The 16,717-nt window shown below is 38.3% G+C and overlaps 1 protein-coding gene across 1 annotated transcript in view; it reads right to left on the bottom strand.

Annotated features, from left to right (window-relative positions):
• The window catches only part of KCNU1 (potassium calcium-activated channel subfamily U member 1), a 204,294-nt gene that overhangs the window by 59,171 nt on the left and 128,406 nt on the right, over window positions 1-16,717 (bottom strand). The window contains exon 22 of the mRNA XM_055128431.1: window positions 3,036-3,049. Within this exon, the coding sequence (XP_054984406.1) occupies window positions 3,036-3,049 (14 nt within the window). The remainder of the gene's footprint in view (window positions 1-3,035; window positions 3,050-16,717) is intronic.

Raw genomic sequence — 16,717 nt, forward strand, 5'->3', positions numbered from 1 at the left:
CGAGTCTCCGCGGAGCATGAGCTGGTATCGGCCCAAGACTTCCCAAGCGTCCCGCTGTTCCAAGTATATAGTTGTTTTTTTTTCCCCTCCCATTCCCGCGCCTCTAAGTTTGTGCCTGCTTAATAGACTTCATAATATGGTGGACACCACACCGAGTTTCTCCCAGAAAAGGGAAAAGAACCGAGAAAGAAGGATATTTCCTCACCTCGGCCAGTGTGGGGCTTTGGCTTAGTTCACAGTCTAAAGAAATAGCTGCTACTTTGATTACCTTCAATATTTCAACAAAAAACTCGGTACTATTATTTGGAGTTTCCCCCCACAGTAAGACCTGCTAAAAAGGAACCTTTTCACACTGCTGACAATCAGGAGATGTTAGGTCTCAGCCGCGCGGTTTGGGATTTCTATATGAAGTCCAGGGAAAATTCTTTTGGTAATTGCATCACTGCAATCTTTTACTTCCCTTTTGTGGTGCTCATATGATGGAGAAGCCTGGAGAGAAGAACCGTGCCCCGCTGGAGGCGCATGGGCCAGTAGCTCCGATCACACAGTTCGGAGGCATTTTTGGGGCGCTGCTCGTGTCCAGAGGAGTTCAGTTGCCTCCTCCAGGGTCGAGCTATCGAGGCAGCAGAAAAAAAAAAAGCAGTTCTGATGTTTTTGGATCACTGTTTAGAAAATCCTGTTGCAACTACCTCTTGAAGGTAGGGATCAAATTCCCTGCAAAACTAGAGTGAACATCCTTTGCCCCAAGATGTATTTTGGTGTGATAAGAGTTTTGTATCCTGAGGAGTATAACTGCCTTCTCTGGAAGATCTTTGTATATATTAACATGGTTACTCATCTCAGACTTCGTTTATGGCCAATTCTCACTATGAACTTTTGTGTTCTGGGAAAGATAAAAATCACCTAAATTATGGAAGATCGGTGCAAGTTGTAGATTCAGGATTTCACTTCCATTCTGCAGTAATGTATAACCTGCCTATCTCCCACATCACCCACACATATACACTACACACATATACATACCACTACACACTTATACACATGCACGAATCAAACTTCAGAATAGAAACCTTCACAGTCACACTGCAATTTCATTATTTAAAAATTTAACCTGGTCATCTTTTATTCATTACAATGCAGTATGTTTACCTTGGGAGCAAGCAAAGCTTTAAAAATACAAATATGTAAATATGTTTGTTTTTTGACAGTTAATTCTCCTAAGATCCTATGTATGAGCAAATAGAAAAGGTTCCTGTGGTCACTTCCTTTTCCTGGAGATGGGGACAGCCCCAGATTCTATCTGACTTAATATCCTTGCTAAGATGCCTTTACTTTACAAAGCAAGGGTGAAAAATTGCCCTGAAATCTGAATGGATGTGATGGAAGTTGACAGTCCACTGATTTTCTCAAAAAGCATGCTCTCTTGGTTGCCAGTGAATAAAACTCAGGGAGGAAGAGAACTGCCACTGTGAAAAAGGACAATCCTGGAATCCTTCAGATTGGAATTTATTAGGACTGAACACTGGTTGTTTTATTGCCAGAATGGAGAAACTTTTTAGGGAGGGAGAAATAGGAGACAGTAAGTATAAAACTGTGGTTTTAGGTCTAAGAAAACCTTCCATCATATGCCCAGCAAACTTCCAGTATCTCTGCGTCTATGGTGGTTCAAGTTTGATGAAATTCCACTTGAATGTTAGATCCCTGCATGCTTTAAGTTTTGTGTGTTCAATAAAATCCATCTTCTTTCTGGCTCCTCTCTCTAAAACCATTTGCATATACAAAGTCTTTACAAAGTCATTGAGGTATTACAAACTTTGCTAGAAAGATTGTAGGCTTGATTTTTAAAATCTGTACATGGTATTTTGAAAGGGAGATACAGATTAAAATTCAGCATATCTTTGTATTCAGTGTAATCTTATTTCATTCTACATAGGAGAAGGTAAACTGTGTTTTAAAGTAGACCAAATCAGCTATGATTAGAATTTTCTGTTTGCCTTTAGATGTTACTTTACAGATGGATTCCATCAAATCCATGTGCTCTGTTTTCAATGCTTACAATTTAAAATCTTCACAGACTTTTCTTTTTTAACCTCTTTGCTTAGAAGTTAGAGCTGAGGTCAGAATGACCCCAGCCAAGGTGAAGGAAAGAACATGCATGTGTTTCTATTAGATCAACTCACAACTGACCTCACAGTAGAGAACATCTATGCTAATTTGGCTTTTTTTTTCTGATGAGTATAAACTCAGATTTTCTGCAAATTATTTTTTTGTAAAGACATACACATAGGCATCTCAGTACTAAAATTGTTACCAGACAGTAGATCAAGGAAAAAGATAGGAAGACAATTTCCTTCTTCCTTACTTTCCCCCAGACAGTCCATTATTTAAGATCCTTCATATTCTATGAGCATTGCTCTTGGGATTTCCTACAACGTGAAGACAAATGAGGCCTGATCCAGAGTAGCAGCTACTTTAGATAAAGGTTAGAGTGTGTGCCCCTGGCAGAAGAACCTGGGCTGTAGGGCAAACCCCACAACTAAGGAAAGTTATTTCCTTAGATAATTCTTTCAGCATGAGGTCGTAATTTTAGGTGCTGTTTCCCACACTATGCACCATATTTAACATAACAAGTGATCTAGAAAATAGACAGACCAACCTAAATAAAAAATATTTCCTTTTTATAGCAGTCTAAGGCAATGTCTTTGTTCAATAAACTGAGAACTGAACAATTAATTTGGTTACTTAATATTTTATTTAATATTTATTGCTTAGTATTATTTAATATTATTGAATTTTACTTACTATCATTTATTAAGCAAATTAATATTTTCTCAATATTTGATTATTTAGTAATTAATATTTAATGTTTGTTATTAATTTATCATTGATACTTAATAATATTATTTGTACTTAATTTTTATTTAAGTTACTTAATGTTTTAATTAACTTAATATTTTAAGTAACTGGATATTTTTGATCATAAAACACATTACTAAAGCAAATGCAAAATTCAGATAAAAAAATCAATCTTTCACATTCTTGGTGGACTCTGCAGGTGAGTAATAGCTGTTCATTAGCCCTTTTTATTGTATTTATATGCTGTCCATGGTTTCCTGGGACAGAATCTAAGTGTGACAAAAACACTTTCCTTATGCACTGGGATGAAAGGATTGCCTCTCACCCCAGTGCCTAAGAAAGTAAGGGAATTGTTTTTGTATTGCTAATTGCTAATAATATCATCACTTCCTCCCCTCTCACTACACACACCAAGAATTGGATTGAAAAAATCAGCATCTATCACAGTGTTCCTGGTGTGAAAGTGCACATATGCTTCATGCGTATGTATGTATGTATATGTGTGAGAGGAGATGACAAATTGAAAGGTACAAATTGTGTAGAGGTAACAAAAACATTCCAGAGTACATGAATACCATTTTATTTTCTGTACGTAGGGAATCATTTGTGAAGCCTCCTGACTCACATTCCTTAGTTTCTCTAAAATCCCTGTTGCTCCATGTTGAAACAGAGACAGATTATTAGTACACTGGTGATTACAGAATTTTGGAAGCACTGGAAGGACTTAATGAGGTGTTGAGGGCCATAGACTTTGAAATTTTTCTTACATCTGGAAGCTATCACTGAAGGGAAGCCTGTTGAATAAAGGCATCCTGAGTGTTACAACATTTTACTTAGCACCAGTGACCTGTCAAGAAGCAATGGGGAGAAAGGAACTGGGGACCACTTGGGATCCCTCACTCAGGACAGGAGCCCTCTGTCTGCCCCCAGGTTCATGATGGCTATTTTTCAGAAGTGCAGTTTCTTGATTAAAGGTAAAGTTAAGATTAGAGGTCTCAGATGGGAGGAAACCTGTTTGGGTTAGATTTTTTTTTTAAATAAGAAGTGGTGATTAAAGTAAGGCTGCTGTTGGGGTTGAAAAGCGAGGACCTGGGTTTTGAAGTCAGACATAGCAGTGGAGTCGCAGGGTGAGAGGGCCTTCATAAGGCAAGGTCATGGGCATTCTTACTTATATCTTTAAAGAACAAGGGAGATAAAAGGGCAAAGAAGTGCATCCGGTTCTGTTCATCTCTAATTTGAAATTATGTGCAGCAATCAAATTCTTGCTTTTTCTTGTGTGTGACTACATAGGTGCTATTCATATCTGACTTCCTTAAAGCTAAGGCCTGTTGCATCAAGACTCTGCATGGATGTGTCACCTTCTTACGTTTCTTCCTGAATAACAGGGAAAAAAATATATGCAAGTAACTTAATGTTTTTCCAGTATTGTATCCTTATCTGTAGTTTTTCAAAGGTGAGAGAAGTCAGTGGGGTGTAGTGCAGTGAGTGTTCAACTGAAATCAATAGATAGTTTGACATTAAAATCTTTGTGGGAATTTTCATATAATTTAAAAATCACCATAAAGGGCTAAAGTTATAATGCAAGAAATAAGGCTCTTTCCTTGCATGCATGCAATCTCTGATCTCATTCATCACATATGGTCCTCAAGCACCATCAAGAGTGCCCCCTGAGCACAGAGCTAGGAGTAAGCATTGATATCTTGCAGGTGTTGCCCAGCCAAATCCCACCCTCTATTCACCATCAAACACACACATACACAGTTGCACACTTACATCTTTGAGAAATAAAATCTCTTATCTTACTTTAAATGTATTGCACTGCACTGTGGCAGCCCTGTCGTCCATTGCTCATCGATTTGCTCAAACGGGCACCAGTAACATTTGCATTGTGAGATTGTTACTGTTTCTGGCATATTGAATAAGCCACAGGTAGTTTGTCAGGCTCTGCCATGTGGGCGGGATACTCTCGATAGCTTGCCGGGCTCTCCAAGAGGGGTGGAGGAATCCAACCTGGGTTGGCTGCATGCAAAGCAAACACCTCACCCACCGTGCTATAGCTCCAGTCCTTCAAATGTATTATATTTTATAAAACTATTGTGCATGACAATAAATATCTCGCTTAGATCTTTATTCCTATGAATGATAACAGTAATGTGGCCACTCCATGGTCCACCTCCAGCCATCAATAGACAGAAATGTTTACGTTATCCTCTTTACTGTTATTGTAGACCAAATGGAAGATACCCAAATTGTTGAAGGTTTTCCACTAAGAACCTCTGACTTTTATAGGTCAGAATAAATTGGCATTTGTATGCAGACAAATATAATAATCTTTGCCTTCCTGGTGAGCAGTTTCTTGACTATTTTGCAAATAAAATTACTTCCTATCATTTTATTCATGTAAAATCTCCATGGAAATAGATTTCGATGCCTGTGTTCTCTGTGAGATCACACAACCTCTGGTAACTAAGACAAACCAAATTTTTTCAAACAGGATTCTACAGTAATAGTCTAAGAGAAGTCAGAGTAAGATTAGATGCCTTGATTACAGTTTTATTCTATTTGCCAATTTTTTTAATTTTTGCTTTTTGGGTCACACCCAGCGATGCTCAGGGGTTACTCCTGGATTTGCACTCAGGAATTACTCCTGGCAGTGCTTTGGGGACCATATGGGATGCCGGGGATCGAATCCAGGTCGGCCGCATGCAAGGCAAACGCCCTACCCGCTGTGCTATCGCTCCGGCCCTTGTTTTCCTTTTTAACTGCATCCAGCCAGCAATACTCAGGGCATACTTCTGAGCATAGATACTAGAATGAGCATAGATCTATTCTCAGAGATAACACTTAACTGTGCTCAGGAGAATATACGTGATGCCAGGCACTGAACCAAGATTGAAAAATGCGAGGACAGTACAGAACCTACTGTACTATTTCCCCTGTCCCTCTTTTCCAAGTCTTTCAGCATCTTATTCTAACCTAAAACATTTTAGCTATAACGTGGAATGACAAAGGCTTTTCCATATGATCCTAAAATTAATCTTTACTTCTTATTCACAGACTGCTAATGTGAGACCATTCAGCATAACTATCTAGAAATTTGACAGCGAGAGCGAGAGAGAGAGAGAGAGAGAGAGCGAGAGAGAGAGAGAGAGAGAGAGAGAGAGAGAGAGAGAGAGAGAGAATGTGTGTGTACAGACTGTAAATATGGAAACTTAGGCAGATCATATACTATATCTGATAAGTGAGAATAAATTCACAATTTTTATTGATAACATTTAAAATATAATAAGCAGGGGCTGGAGTGATAGCACAGCAGGTAGGGCGTTTACCTTGCACGCGGCCGACCCAGGTTCAAATCCCAGCATCCCATATGGTCCCCTGAGCACCGCCATGGGTGATTCCTGAGTGCATGAGCCAGGAGTGACCCCTGTGCATTGCTAGGTGTGACCCAGAAAGCAATATATATATATATATATATATATATATATATATATTAATCAACATTTTATTTCTTTTTTGTTTCACAGATATCATAAAGATAAGGTTTTAAAGGGAATTTTCTTAATTGGCATTCAAAATTAGTGTTCTCTATTACAAAATCAATTGCAAATGTTCATATGTTAATGCTGACCCTAATGAGATTTAACATACATCATCTTTGAAAACATCTTTTCACACAGATAGGTACTGCCAAGTGCTCGTATGCTCTCTGAGCACCAGATTCTAATTGAGCATATTAATCATTCAGAAGGCATTTACAGATTCTATTAGACTCTTTTTTCAATATTTGCCTTTTAGCATGTCATTATGTAACAGATTAATCACTTGCACTGGGAGGTTAGGTAGAAAATCCTGAATTGCACAGTTAAATTAACTTTGAAATATAAGAAATTTCCTTTATACTTGTGTCAAGGTCTTAAAAAGGAAGAGGAAAAAAAGAAAAAGAAAAGAAAAATCGCTGTTATAATTGGGCAGAAAAAAGTTTTCTGTCATTTTTTCAGTAATTTTTTCCAAATTACTTTGTCATAGATTAAGTTTCCCAGGGCCAGAGACATCATCTGAGGGTTACGATGCTTTCCTTGCATGAGCTGACCCAGTTCAATCTGCAGCACTGCCAATTTCCTCTGAGCAAGGCTGGGAGTGATTTCAGAGCACAGCGGTAGGAGCAAGCCCTAGGAATTACTGGGTGTGGTTCTGAACAAGCTTCCCATAGGAGCTCTGCTTTCAAGAAAATAATTATACTGGTTTCATAAAAAAAAATATCAAACCTGTGGTGAATCCTAAATTATGAGACAATTTAGTGTTCAGTAATTGTGACTGAGAGCCATTTTAATAGAAGTAATTCCTGTCTTGATTGAAAGCTAAAAGATTAAAATCACAATAAATCTTTACCACTGCTGCACTCCTAAACCACTGTGAAGGAGCAAAATTTAGGATACTCAGCTTTTAGTTCTGACAAAAAATCCACATAACTAGCTATAAAATCCATAAGAGAAATGAAATTCACTGCTGGCGCTACTACTTGAATAAGTTATGGTAGATTCAAATGTATTTTCTTCATAAAAGATGATGAATATAATGAATAAATCTGGTGTCTACATAACATCGAACAAGTTTAGAAAATTTGTCTATTTAGAGATGTTTTATGCTTTACTTATATTTTAATCACTATCTGTCGTAATATATCTTAGGAGATTTCACTCCAGATTGTACTGAATTTATGTCTTCAATATTTTTAATATAGTTTCACAGATTGTTGCATCTGATAAGCTATTTATAGAAGTTAATATTTCAAGTGTCTTCAGCCTCAGAATTGATTTCTTTAAAAAAAAAATGGATAGAAGGCCAGAGAAAAAGGTAGGTAAGTTTCTTGCCTTGCATGCAGCTGACCCAATTCCATCCCCCGGACTGAGCAAGATCCCTAAGCACAATCCCTAAGCTTAGGTTTTCCCCAGAGGAAAACAAAGATAAACAGAGTAGTACCGCTAATTTCCAGTTAGCATTTGTCAATCGATTAAGAGTCAAGAAAATCACTCAATACATGTGTTTATGTATTTATTTGGGCTGGAGCGATAGCACAGCGGGTAGGGCATTTGCCTTGCATGCAGCCGACCCGGGTTTGATTCCTCCGCCCCTCTCAGAGAGTCCAGCAAGCAACCGAGAGTATCCTGCCCACACGGCAGAGCCTGGCAAGCTACTCATGGAGTATTCGATATGCCATAAACAGTCACAAGTCTCAATGGAGGCGTTACTGGTGCCCGCTCAAGCAAATCGATGAGCAATGGCATGACAGTGATACAGCAATTTATTTGCTTGCTTGAGGAGGTGAGGATTACTCCTGGGGTTACTCCTGGCTCTGTGTTCAGAGATCACTACTAGTGGTTCTCAGAGAACCATTTGTGGTGCTGGGGATTTAGCTGGAATTAACCGAGTGCTGGGAAGACACTAAGCACCTTAACCCCAGTGATATCTCTCCAGCTCCATTTCCTTTATTTTTAAACTGACTATTGACATTTTTCCCCAATATCAAACAACTTTTCTTTTCTGAAAATAGTATTAATCAATTGTACGGTCTCTGAAGACAATCATTTGCTGTTGTAATCAAGCACAGTTTTATGATTTATCATCAGTAAATAACTTCCCTCACCTAGTCATTTATACACAAAGTTTGCTTGCAAATTCTGATTTGATGAGATTATCCTCTTAATGACTTTTTCTAATTTTCTTTACCATCATTTTACTGTGGATTAGGACTATGCAATAAATTCTTCATTTGCTCATGTATATTGCATTACTTTAGTACAACTATGGTGTCATTGCAAATTAAACATGCTGTTTTTCCAATGTATATCATACAAAAACGGGTGATAGATTGTATTTGAACTTCAGATCACAGTTATATGAGTCCTGATATTTAATTTCATTAATTATTCAACAAAGGGAGAGGTTCCACTCAATTTCTTTTCAATAATTTTAAGTATTTATTAATTTTTAATAATACCAATAATATAAAATTATAAAAATAGTATAAAATAGTATAAAAATAGTACCAATATTGTAAAATTATATGGACAGGAGTGATAGCACAGCGGGTAGGACATTTGCCTTGCACATGGCTGGCCCATGTTTGATTCCTCTGTCCCTATCAGAGAGCCCAGCAAGCTACCGAGAGTATCTCGCCTGCATGGCAGAGCCTGGCAAGCTTCCCATGGCGTATTCAATATGCCAAAAACAGTAACAAGTCTCAAAATGGAGATGTTACTGGTGCCCGCTCGAGCAAATCAATGAGCAACGGGATGACAGTGACAGTGACAGGTTATATAATTAAAAAAATAGTATAAAATAATATAAAAACAGTACCAATATTATAAAATTATATGGGATGGAGCTATAGCACAGCAGGTAGGACATTTGCCTTGCACGCTGCCGGCCCAGGTTTGATTCTTCTGTCCCTCTAGGAGAACCCAGCAAGCTACCAAGAGTATCTGCCTGCACAGCAGAGCCTGGCAAGTTACCCGTGGCATATTTGATATGCCAAAAAAAAGTAACAAGTCTCACAATGGAGATATTACTGATGCCTGCTTGAGCAAATTGATGAACAACAGGACAACAGTAATACAGTGCTACCAATATTACTATTTCATACACCAAGCCAACTACTGAAGTGGCAAGATCTTTCCACTATTGTCTCAAAACCCCTTTGCTTATAGACCCCAATACCTGTGGCATCATTGGATGGGAATTATATTAGCCATTATCTCAGGGTTTGTATCCATCGGGATTGTCTAATCCAGTGCTTTTTCTTTATACTTAGCATATGAGTGAGATCATCTAATATTTGTCTCTTTTGTTTCTAACTAACTTCACTTATCATGGTTTCTTCCTCATTTCCACCTCGGCTGCAATTAACTACAAGATTTCATCATTTCTTATAGCTGAGCAGAATTCATTGCATTTGTATACCACAATTTCTTTATACACTCATTCGGTCATTTGTCATTACACATTTGAATTGTTTACAGTTTCCTGGCTATTAAGAGTAATATTGTAATAAACACATCTGCAGATATATTCTTTTCTATGTGTCTGTGTCTTGGAGTAGATGCCCCAGTAGAGCTATAGGGTCACATAAAACCTATATTCCTAAATTTTGGACAAGTCCCCAAATCATTTTTCAGAGGATCTGAATCAAGCAACACTTCTACCAAAAATGAACGTGAGTCCTTTTTTTTCTCCTCATCTAACCGCATTTACTGTTTATTGACTTTCTTTAGATTTTGAGAGGGTGGGCGTGGGAGTAGGGGTGGAGAGAGTCATGTGCCATACCCAATAGTGCTCAGAATCACACTTGACTCTGTGCTCAACGATAACGATAACTTCCGGCACTGCTCAGTGAACTATTTAAAGTGCCAGGAATTGAATCTTAGTCAGTCATATGCAAAAAAAAAAAAAAAAAAACTTAAAACCTGTACAATACATCTGGTCCCATTTCTACTTTCCTTGATATAGACCATCCTAACTGGCATGAGGTGATGTCTTGTTTCCATACATGCTTTGCTGATAATTAGTGATAATGTAACTTTTCCTACATATCTGTTAGCTATGTTATCTTTGAAGAAGTTTCATTTGTATCTTCTCCCCATTTTTTGAGGTTAAGTTTTTGTTGTTGTTGGCAGTGGGAAACCTTGACAGTACTTTATATACCTTGAATATTAGTCTAGGTCTGATATATGATGTGGAAATCTTTTCTCCCAATAAGTGGTATTTATTTTCATTGTAGGGTTCACTTCTTCTGCAGTAAAGAAGATTTTTAGCTTGATTGTGCTAGCATTTACTTCTACTTTTGTTTTCTTTGCCAATAAAGTTGAATAATTAAAAATTCCTCTGACTTCAAGATCTAAAAGAATTCCTGACTCTGTTTTCCTTGGTGTAGTTTTATAGGAACAGGTTTGATATCAAGGTTTTTAATCAAGTTTGAATTAACCTTTGTATACAGGGCAAGACATCAGGTTTCTGGTTAATTTTTCACGTAGTTACCCAGTTTTTTCAGCACTATTTCTTGAAAATTCTCTCCTGGCTGCCATTTCATGTAACTAGTCCCTTTTTCATAAGTTAGGTGTCCATATATATGAGGGTTTATCTCTGTGCTTTAAGTTCTCTTCCATTTATATGAAAAAAATTGTTTTTATAAACAAACTAGCATGTACCAAGAAGATCTTATTACTATGACTTTGCTATAGAGTTTAAAGCTTAGAAATATGATGCTTCCCATCTTTTTTTTCTTAGCATAGGTAAGGCTATTCTTCAAGTTTTGTGTCTTTATACAAGTTTTTAAAGTAGTTTTTTTCTATGTTCTTGGAAAAGTCCCTAGGGATTTTGATGGGGATGGTTTTGTATCCATAGATTATTTCAGATAAAATGATCATTTTTATAATATCAAATCTTCCAATTTATGAATAAGGGATGCCATTTCATTTCATTTTGGTTTTTCACTTCCAGAAGTAATTTATAATTTTCATTTATAAAAATAAAATTTCACCTCCTTTGTCAAATCAATTACTAGATATTCAAGCTTTTTGACATGATCTTAACTTTAAAATAATGTTTGCAAGACGGATAATGATAAAATGCTCTGCATTACTATACTTTAAAGAGATTAATTCAAAATAATGAGATGTTATCTCACACCATAGAGATTGGCACCCATCAAAATGAATAAGAACAACCAGTGCTGGCATACATGCAGAGAGAAAGGGACTCTCATTTACTGTTGGTGAGAATGTATACTGTTCCAACCTTTCTGGAAAACAATGTGGACATTCATAAAAAATCTAGTAATAGAAACTCTATTTGACCCAAGGACACCAGGTCTTAGAATATACCCAAAGGACCCAAAATCAAAATGGAGAAAAGACATTTGAACCCTTATTTCCTTGCAGCACTAGCCACAGTTGTAGGGAGCCATTTTACAAGCCCGGCTCTTATCCTCTAGTCAAGTGGAGGCTTACTTGGGATTCCTGTAACAAGGTCACCACTGCTGACCTTACTGATCTTATCAGTTCGCCATTCCTCTCTCACTAGCCAACGCCCATGACTGATCTGCATTTTACTATTGTTCCTATGGGTGTCCAAGCATGCATACCAGCCCCTCCCACCAAGAGGTATAAGTATTGTAACTGCTGTGAATAAACTCTCTCTTTCTCTCCTCCTCCTTCTGGCTCTGCATCTGTTCATTCGGTTGCGTCCCCTCCTTAGCCCCTCGAAGGGTCCTCCCTGCAGGACAGGGATGATGCCCGCAGGGAGGACCCCACACACAGTAGCCAAAATCTGGAAACAATCCAAGTGTCCTAGAATAGATGACTAGATAAAAAAACTGTGATGCATATACATGTAATACTACTCAGCCATAAGTAAAGATAATCACTGTCATCCTCCTGATCATTGATTTGCTCAAGCGGGCTCCAGTAACGTCTCCATTCATCCTAGCTTTGAGACTTTAGCAGCCTCTCTTTACTCGTTCTTCCCAGTGGTGGTGCATTGGAGGCTCTTTCAGGGTAAGGGGAATGAGACCCATCATGTCACTGTATTTGGCATATCGAAAACACCACGGAGAGCTTGCCAGACTCTGCCATGTGGGCAGGATGCTCTCGGTACCTTGCCAGGTTCTCCAAGAGGGAGAACTAGGCTATAAGTAGAGATAAAGTTCAAAAATTTGCTGCTACATGGAAGGAACTGAAGGGTATCATGCTAAGTGAAGTTAGTCAGAAGGAGAGAGACCAACACAGAATGATCATATGGTAGGTATAAAGAAACATAATCATGGAATAACAAATACTCAAAGGCAATGGAAATGGAGAACAGAAGAACTAGTATTCAGTAGGAAGCATGTCTCTTCAGGGGGCTGAGGAACGGGACAGAGAGAGGATGTCTACGGTGGAGGACAGTGCTCAGCTGGAAGGAGTGAGTGGTGCTGAAGCATGATAAAGTGTTAGCTATGAAATCCTATCAACAACAGTACTATAAGTCACAGGCAAATGGAGGTGAGAGGCATTAGTAGAGTGTAGTGGACATGAAGGGTCAGGATTGAAGTATTGTATTCCTGAGAACTAATCATGAATAACTTTATAATTTTATTTTCACAAAATTAAAAACTAATGTATAAAATTAAAAAACTAAAGACCAGCAATATAACAACATTATGTGGTATTTTCTAACTGAAATTTTACAAACACTATCTATAATGCTACCATGTTTGGTTATTCTGTTATAGATGAACAGTGGGAAATTATAGTAGAGTAGAGGAATTGAAACATGGAGTTTTAATTCAGTCTAAGAAATTAATAGAATTAATAGGAAGAAGAAAAACAAATCATGAAAATTAACCATAAAGAAAAAGACCTCCAGAATGGGGTTAGGCACCTTCAAAACCCCCTCTCCTTCATAAAAGTAATTAAAATACTAAAGGAAATTACCTAAAGCTTTTCAGAACCCTGAAAATTTGCCAGAAAATTGAAGCTATCTGAGAGCTATTTAGTTAAGAACAATGGCAGATTTTGAAAATGTCCAAGTTTGCTGTATTTTAACTTCTTTTATTTCTATCTTCCTCTCCTTGACTGCACAATAATCTTTTGTTTTGTTTTGTTTTCTGATATATTGTTCAGGGATCATTTCTGTCAGTGTTCATGAGGCCATACATGAGGCTGAAACTCAACTCAATCAGTGGCTTGCAAAGCAAGTGACTGATCTTTTGTAATGTCTCTTAGGCCCTTCTAGAGTAATTGTAAAATCAAACAACCTCTCAATCTCTAAATCACAGCAGGCATGAAAACTAGACCTCAGGGGGCTACTGTCTGGGGAGAAAGGTATTTTAAAATTCAAAAGCCACTATTCACCATCCCCACTCCCCCCAAGTTACTCTTTTGGTTTTGTTTGTGCACTACATCCAGAGGTATTCAGGGGTTACACATAAGTACTCATGTAAGCTGTATGAAATTGGGGTCAAATCTGGCCCTCCTGCATGCAAAGCATATGCTCTAGCATACTGGGCATCATTTTTATTTGGAGGATGGGGCTTATGGAAGGCCCAACATATCACAAGACTTCTTTAGCCTGACTCAGTCAGAGATTTCTCATGTAAAGATATTTTTTGCAAGGGAAATTTCTATAGATGATGAGAAGTAATTATTTAACATTGCATATACTTGAGGAAGAATGAAAAATAGCACAAACAAGAGATGAACCAACATTCTTAATGCAAAATCTGGAGAACAAAACGCTCATAGGAAACTTAAAAAAAATTCAATTTATGCATTCTAGTCATCTAAACAAAAATGGCATTCACATTAAGGGTTGTGTACATGTTACCCAAGGAAGATTTTATATGATCTTATATTTCATTTATCATGAGACTTCACAAACAGTAAGGTTAGAACAGAGATGTACATGCTTTGATGACATTCTCCTACATCCACGCAAGAGTCCTTGGCAAACGCAGAGAGATATATATTGGTTCAAGGTATTTAAATAAATCTGAGTGGAATTATTAGCTAGCTAGCTACCAAACAGTGTATGCAGAGATTTCACTATCAAGCATAGCACTAAAAATACTAACTTTATAGAATGACTTTGAAACAATTATTAAAGTAGGAACAACATTAAAATCTAGGTCAAGTGGAGAAAAAATTCAGAGTAGCCACCTTATGAAAAATATGTGCATCAAAATAAATAATGAATCATAAATGACAAAAATAAACAACAGAAGAAGACTTTGTTGTAGGAAAAACAAATGCAATAGAAACGGTTCCCGAGTAAGCCCATAACTTGAACTTTATAGTCAACTTTTTAAAAATAGTTCTTAAAAGTATAGTCAAAGAATATAAGAAAACTTGATGTAAAATATAAACAAATTATGAACAGAATGTTGGAAATTATCACATCATCAAAAGTACATGTACACATAATGACAGTTCCAGAAAGAGAAGAGAGAAATGAACACAAAGAACACTTTTAAATGAAATAACCAAACTCTTCTAAACTTGATAAAAAAGCTGAATTGATATGTTAAAAAACTTTACTATGTATGCTCCAAGTAGGATAATATTAAATGAGATTACACCTGTCTACGTTATTATCAAATTGTGGAGATCAAACATAGAAGGAAGAGCTTGAATGCAGCAACAGAAAAACAACTCAACAACTCTAAGGTAACAGCAGCTCATTTTTCACTAGAAATTCTAAAGGCTAGAAGCAGTGGGAAGACATTTACAAAAATATGAAAAGAAAAGACTGTCAGTCTATATTCAGCAAAATATTCTCCAAGACTTAAAGGAGAATGAAAACATCTCCAAGTGTGTTTTGTCAAATTGTTGCTAAAGGTTTGCACTCCAAAATTATAAAAATGAGGTCTTCAGATTAAAGTGATAGAACAAATGAAAATAATACTTAAAATCCAGATCACTGTATCACTGTATCACTGTCATCCCATTGTTCATCAATTTGCCCAAGCTGGCGCCAGTAACGTCTCCATTTGTCCCTGCTGTGTGCTAGTGTAGCCTGATGGCATATTGGGGGCTCTTTCAGGACCAGGGGAATAAGGACCATCATTGTTACTGTTTTTGGCATATTGAGTACACCATCAGTAGCTTGCTATGCTCTGCCAGTGTGTATGTGGGGGGGGGATGGGGGGCGGATGATACTCTCCGTAGCTTGCTGGGTTCTCCAAGAGAGAGCTAGGATCTTGAGGTTTATTTCCGAGTAAGGAAAAATGCTTCTTCAAAACCATAAAGGCTGAGAAAGTCGTGAGTGGGGGCCAGACGCCCATGTAGGCCCAGTTGGATCAGGCAAAGGGCCACTTGCTGGGGTCATCTGGCTGGAACTCGGACAAACTTTAGTTTATCTCCATTCCAGGGATCCATAAGAACCTCAATATTTTCTTTATGTCCTCGCAGTGTTTAGGGACTACAGAGTACAGAGGGCTGAACCTGTAGCTCCAGTCCTCTGAAACACCTCCCAAGCCAAAGACCTCAATTCTGTCACCACGATTCAATCCAAAAGCCCCCTCACACACACACACACACACACACACACACACACACACACACACACACACACACACACATCCACACACACATCTCCTCAAAGTTCCTGGGTTGTCAATCTGCATTTTCTAGGGGGTTTTCATCACCCCACATCTTATTTTAGCCACCTAATGCCAGTTTCGCCGAGGCCCGCCTGCACAGGGCACTGAGGCTGCCCCTGGCTTCCTGTCCATCCTGTACTGTCATCAGCATGCCGTGAGTCTGGGGGACTCCTCTCTCCACTGATGGCCGTGGAGTGACAGGAGACTAGAAAGTGGACCCTCCCCAACGGCACTCCTAGCCACACCCATCTTAGGACCCTCGTCCCCCCATAAGAGAACAAAGAGGCGGGCAAGGCGGACTGTCAACTGCCCAGTAAGGCACCGGAGGCGGCCCTGGCAATGTGGCCACACATGTCAGTTTCGACCCTTTCCCCGGACTGTCCTCAATGACCACTAGGTACCTCCTGGGGATCCCTCGACTCCACACCACCCTAACCCGGGAACGCCGGGTGTGATCAAGAGGGACTGCAGTTCACGCCAGTCTACAGCCGTCCGTGTCCCCTGGACCTTCAGGGCTTTGGCGGCACCAGCTATGGCCGGGGTGAGCGCAGAAGCAACTACATAAAGTAATAAAAGTTACTAATAGAAAACAGGTAGCCAAATACATTCATAGACAGATCCAGAACACACATTATACACAGCATATATTCAGCAAAACTGGATCAATAATAAGAAAATTGCATTTTCATATACAATCATTCAACAACCTGAAAACTAATTATA

The sequence above is a fragment of the Sorex araneus genome, chromosome 1 (genome assembly GCF_027595985.1).
Source record: "Sorex araneus isolate mSorAra2 chromosome 1, mSorAra2.pri, whole genome shotgun sequence".
Classification (NCBI taxonomy): Eukaryota; Metazoa; Chordata; class Mammalia; order Eulipotyphla; family Soricidae; genus Sorex; species Sorex araneus.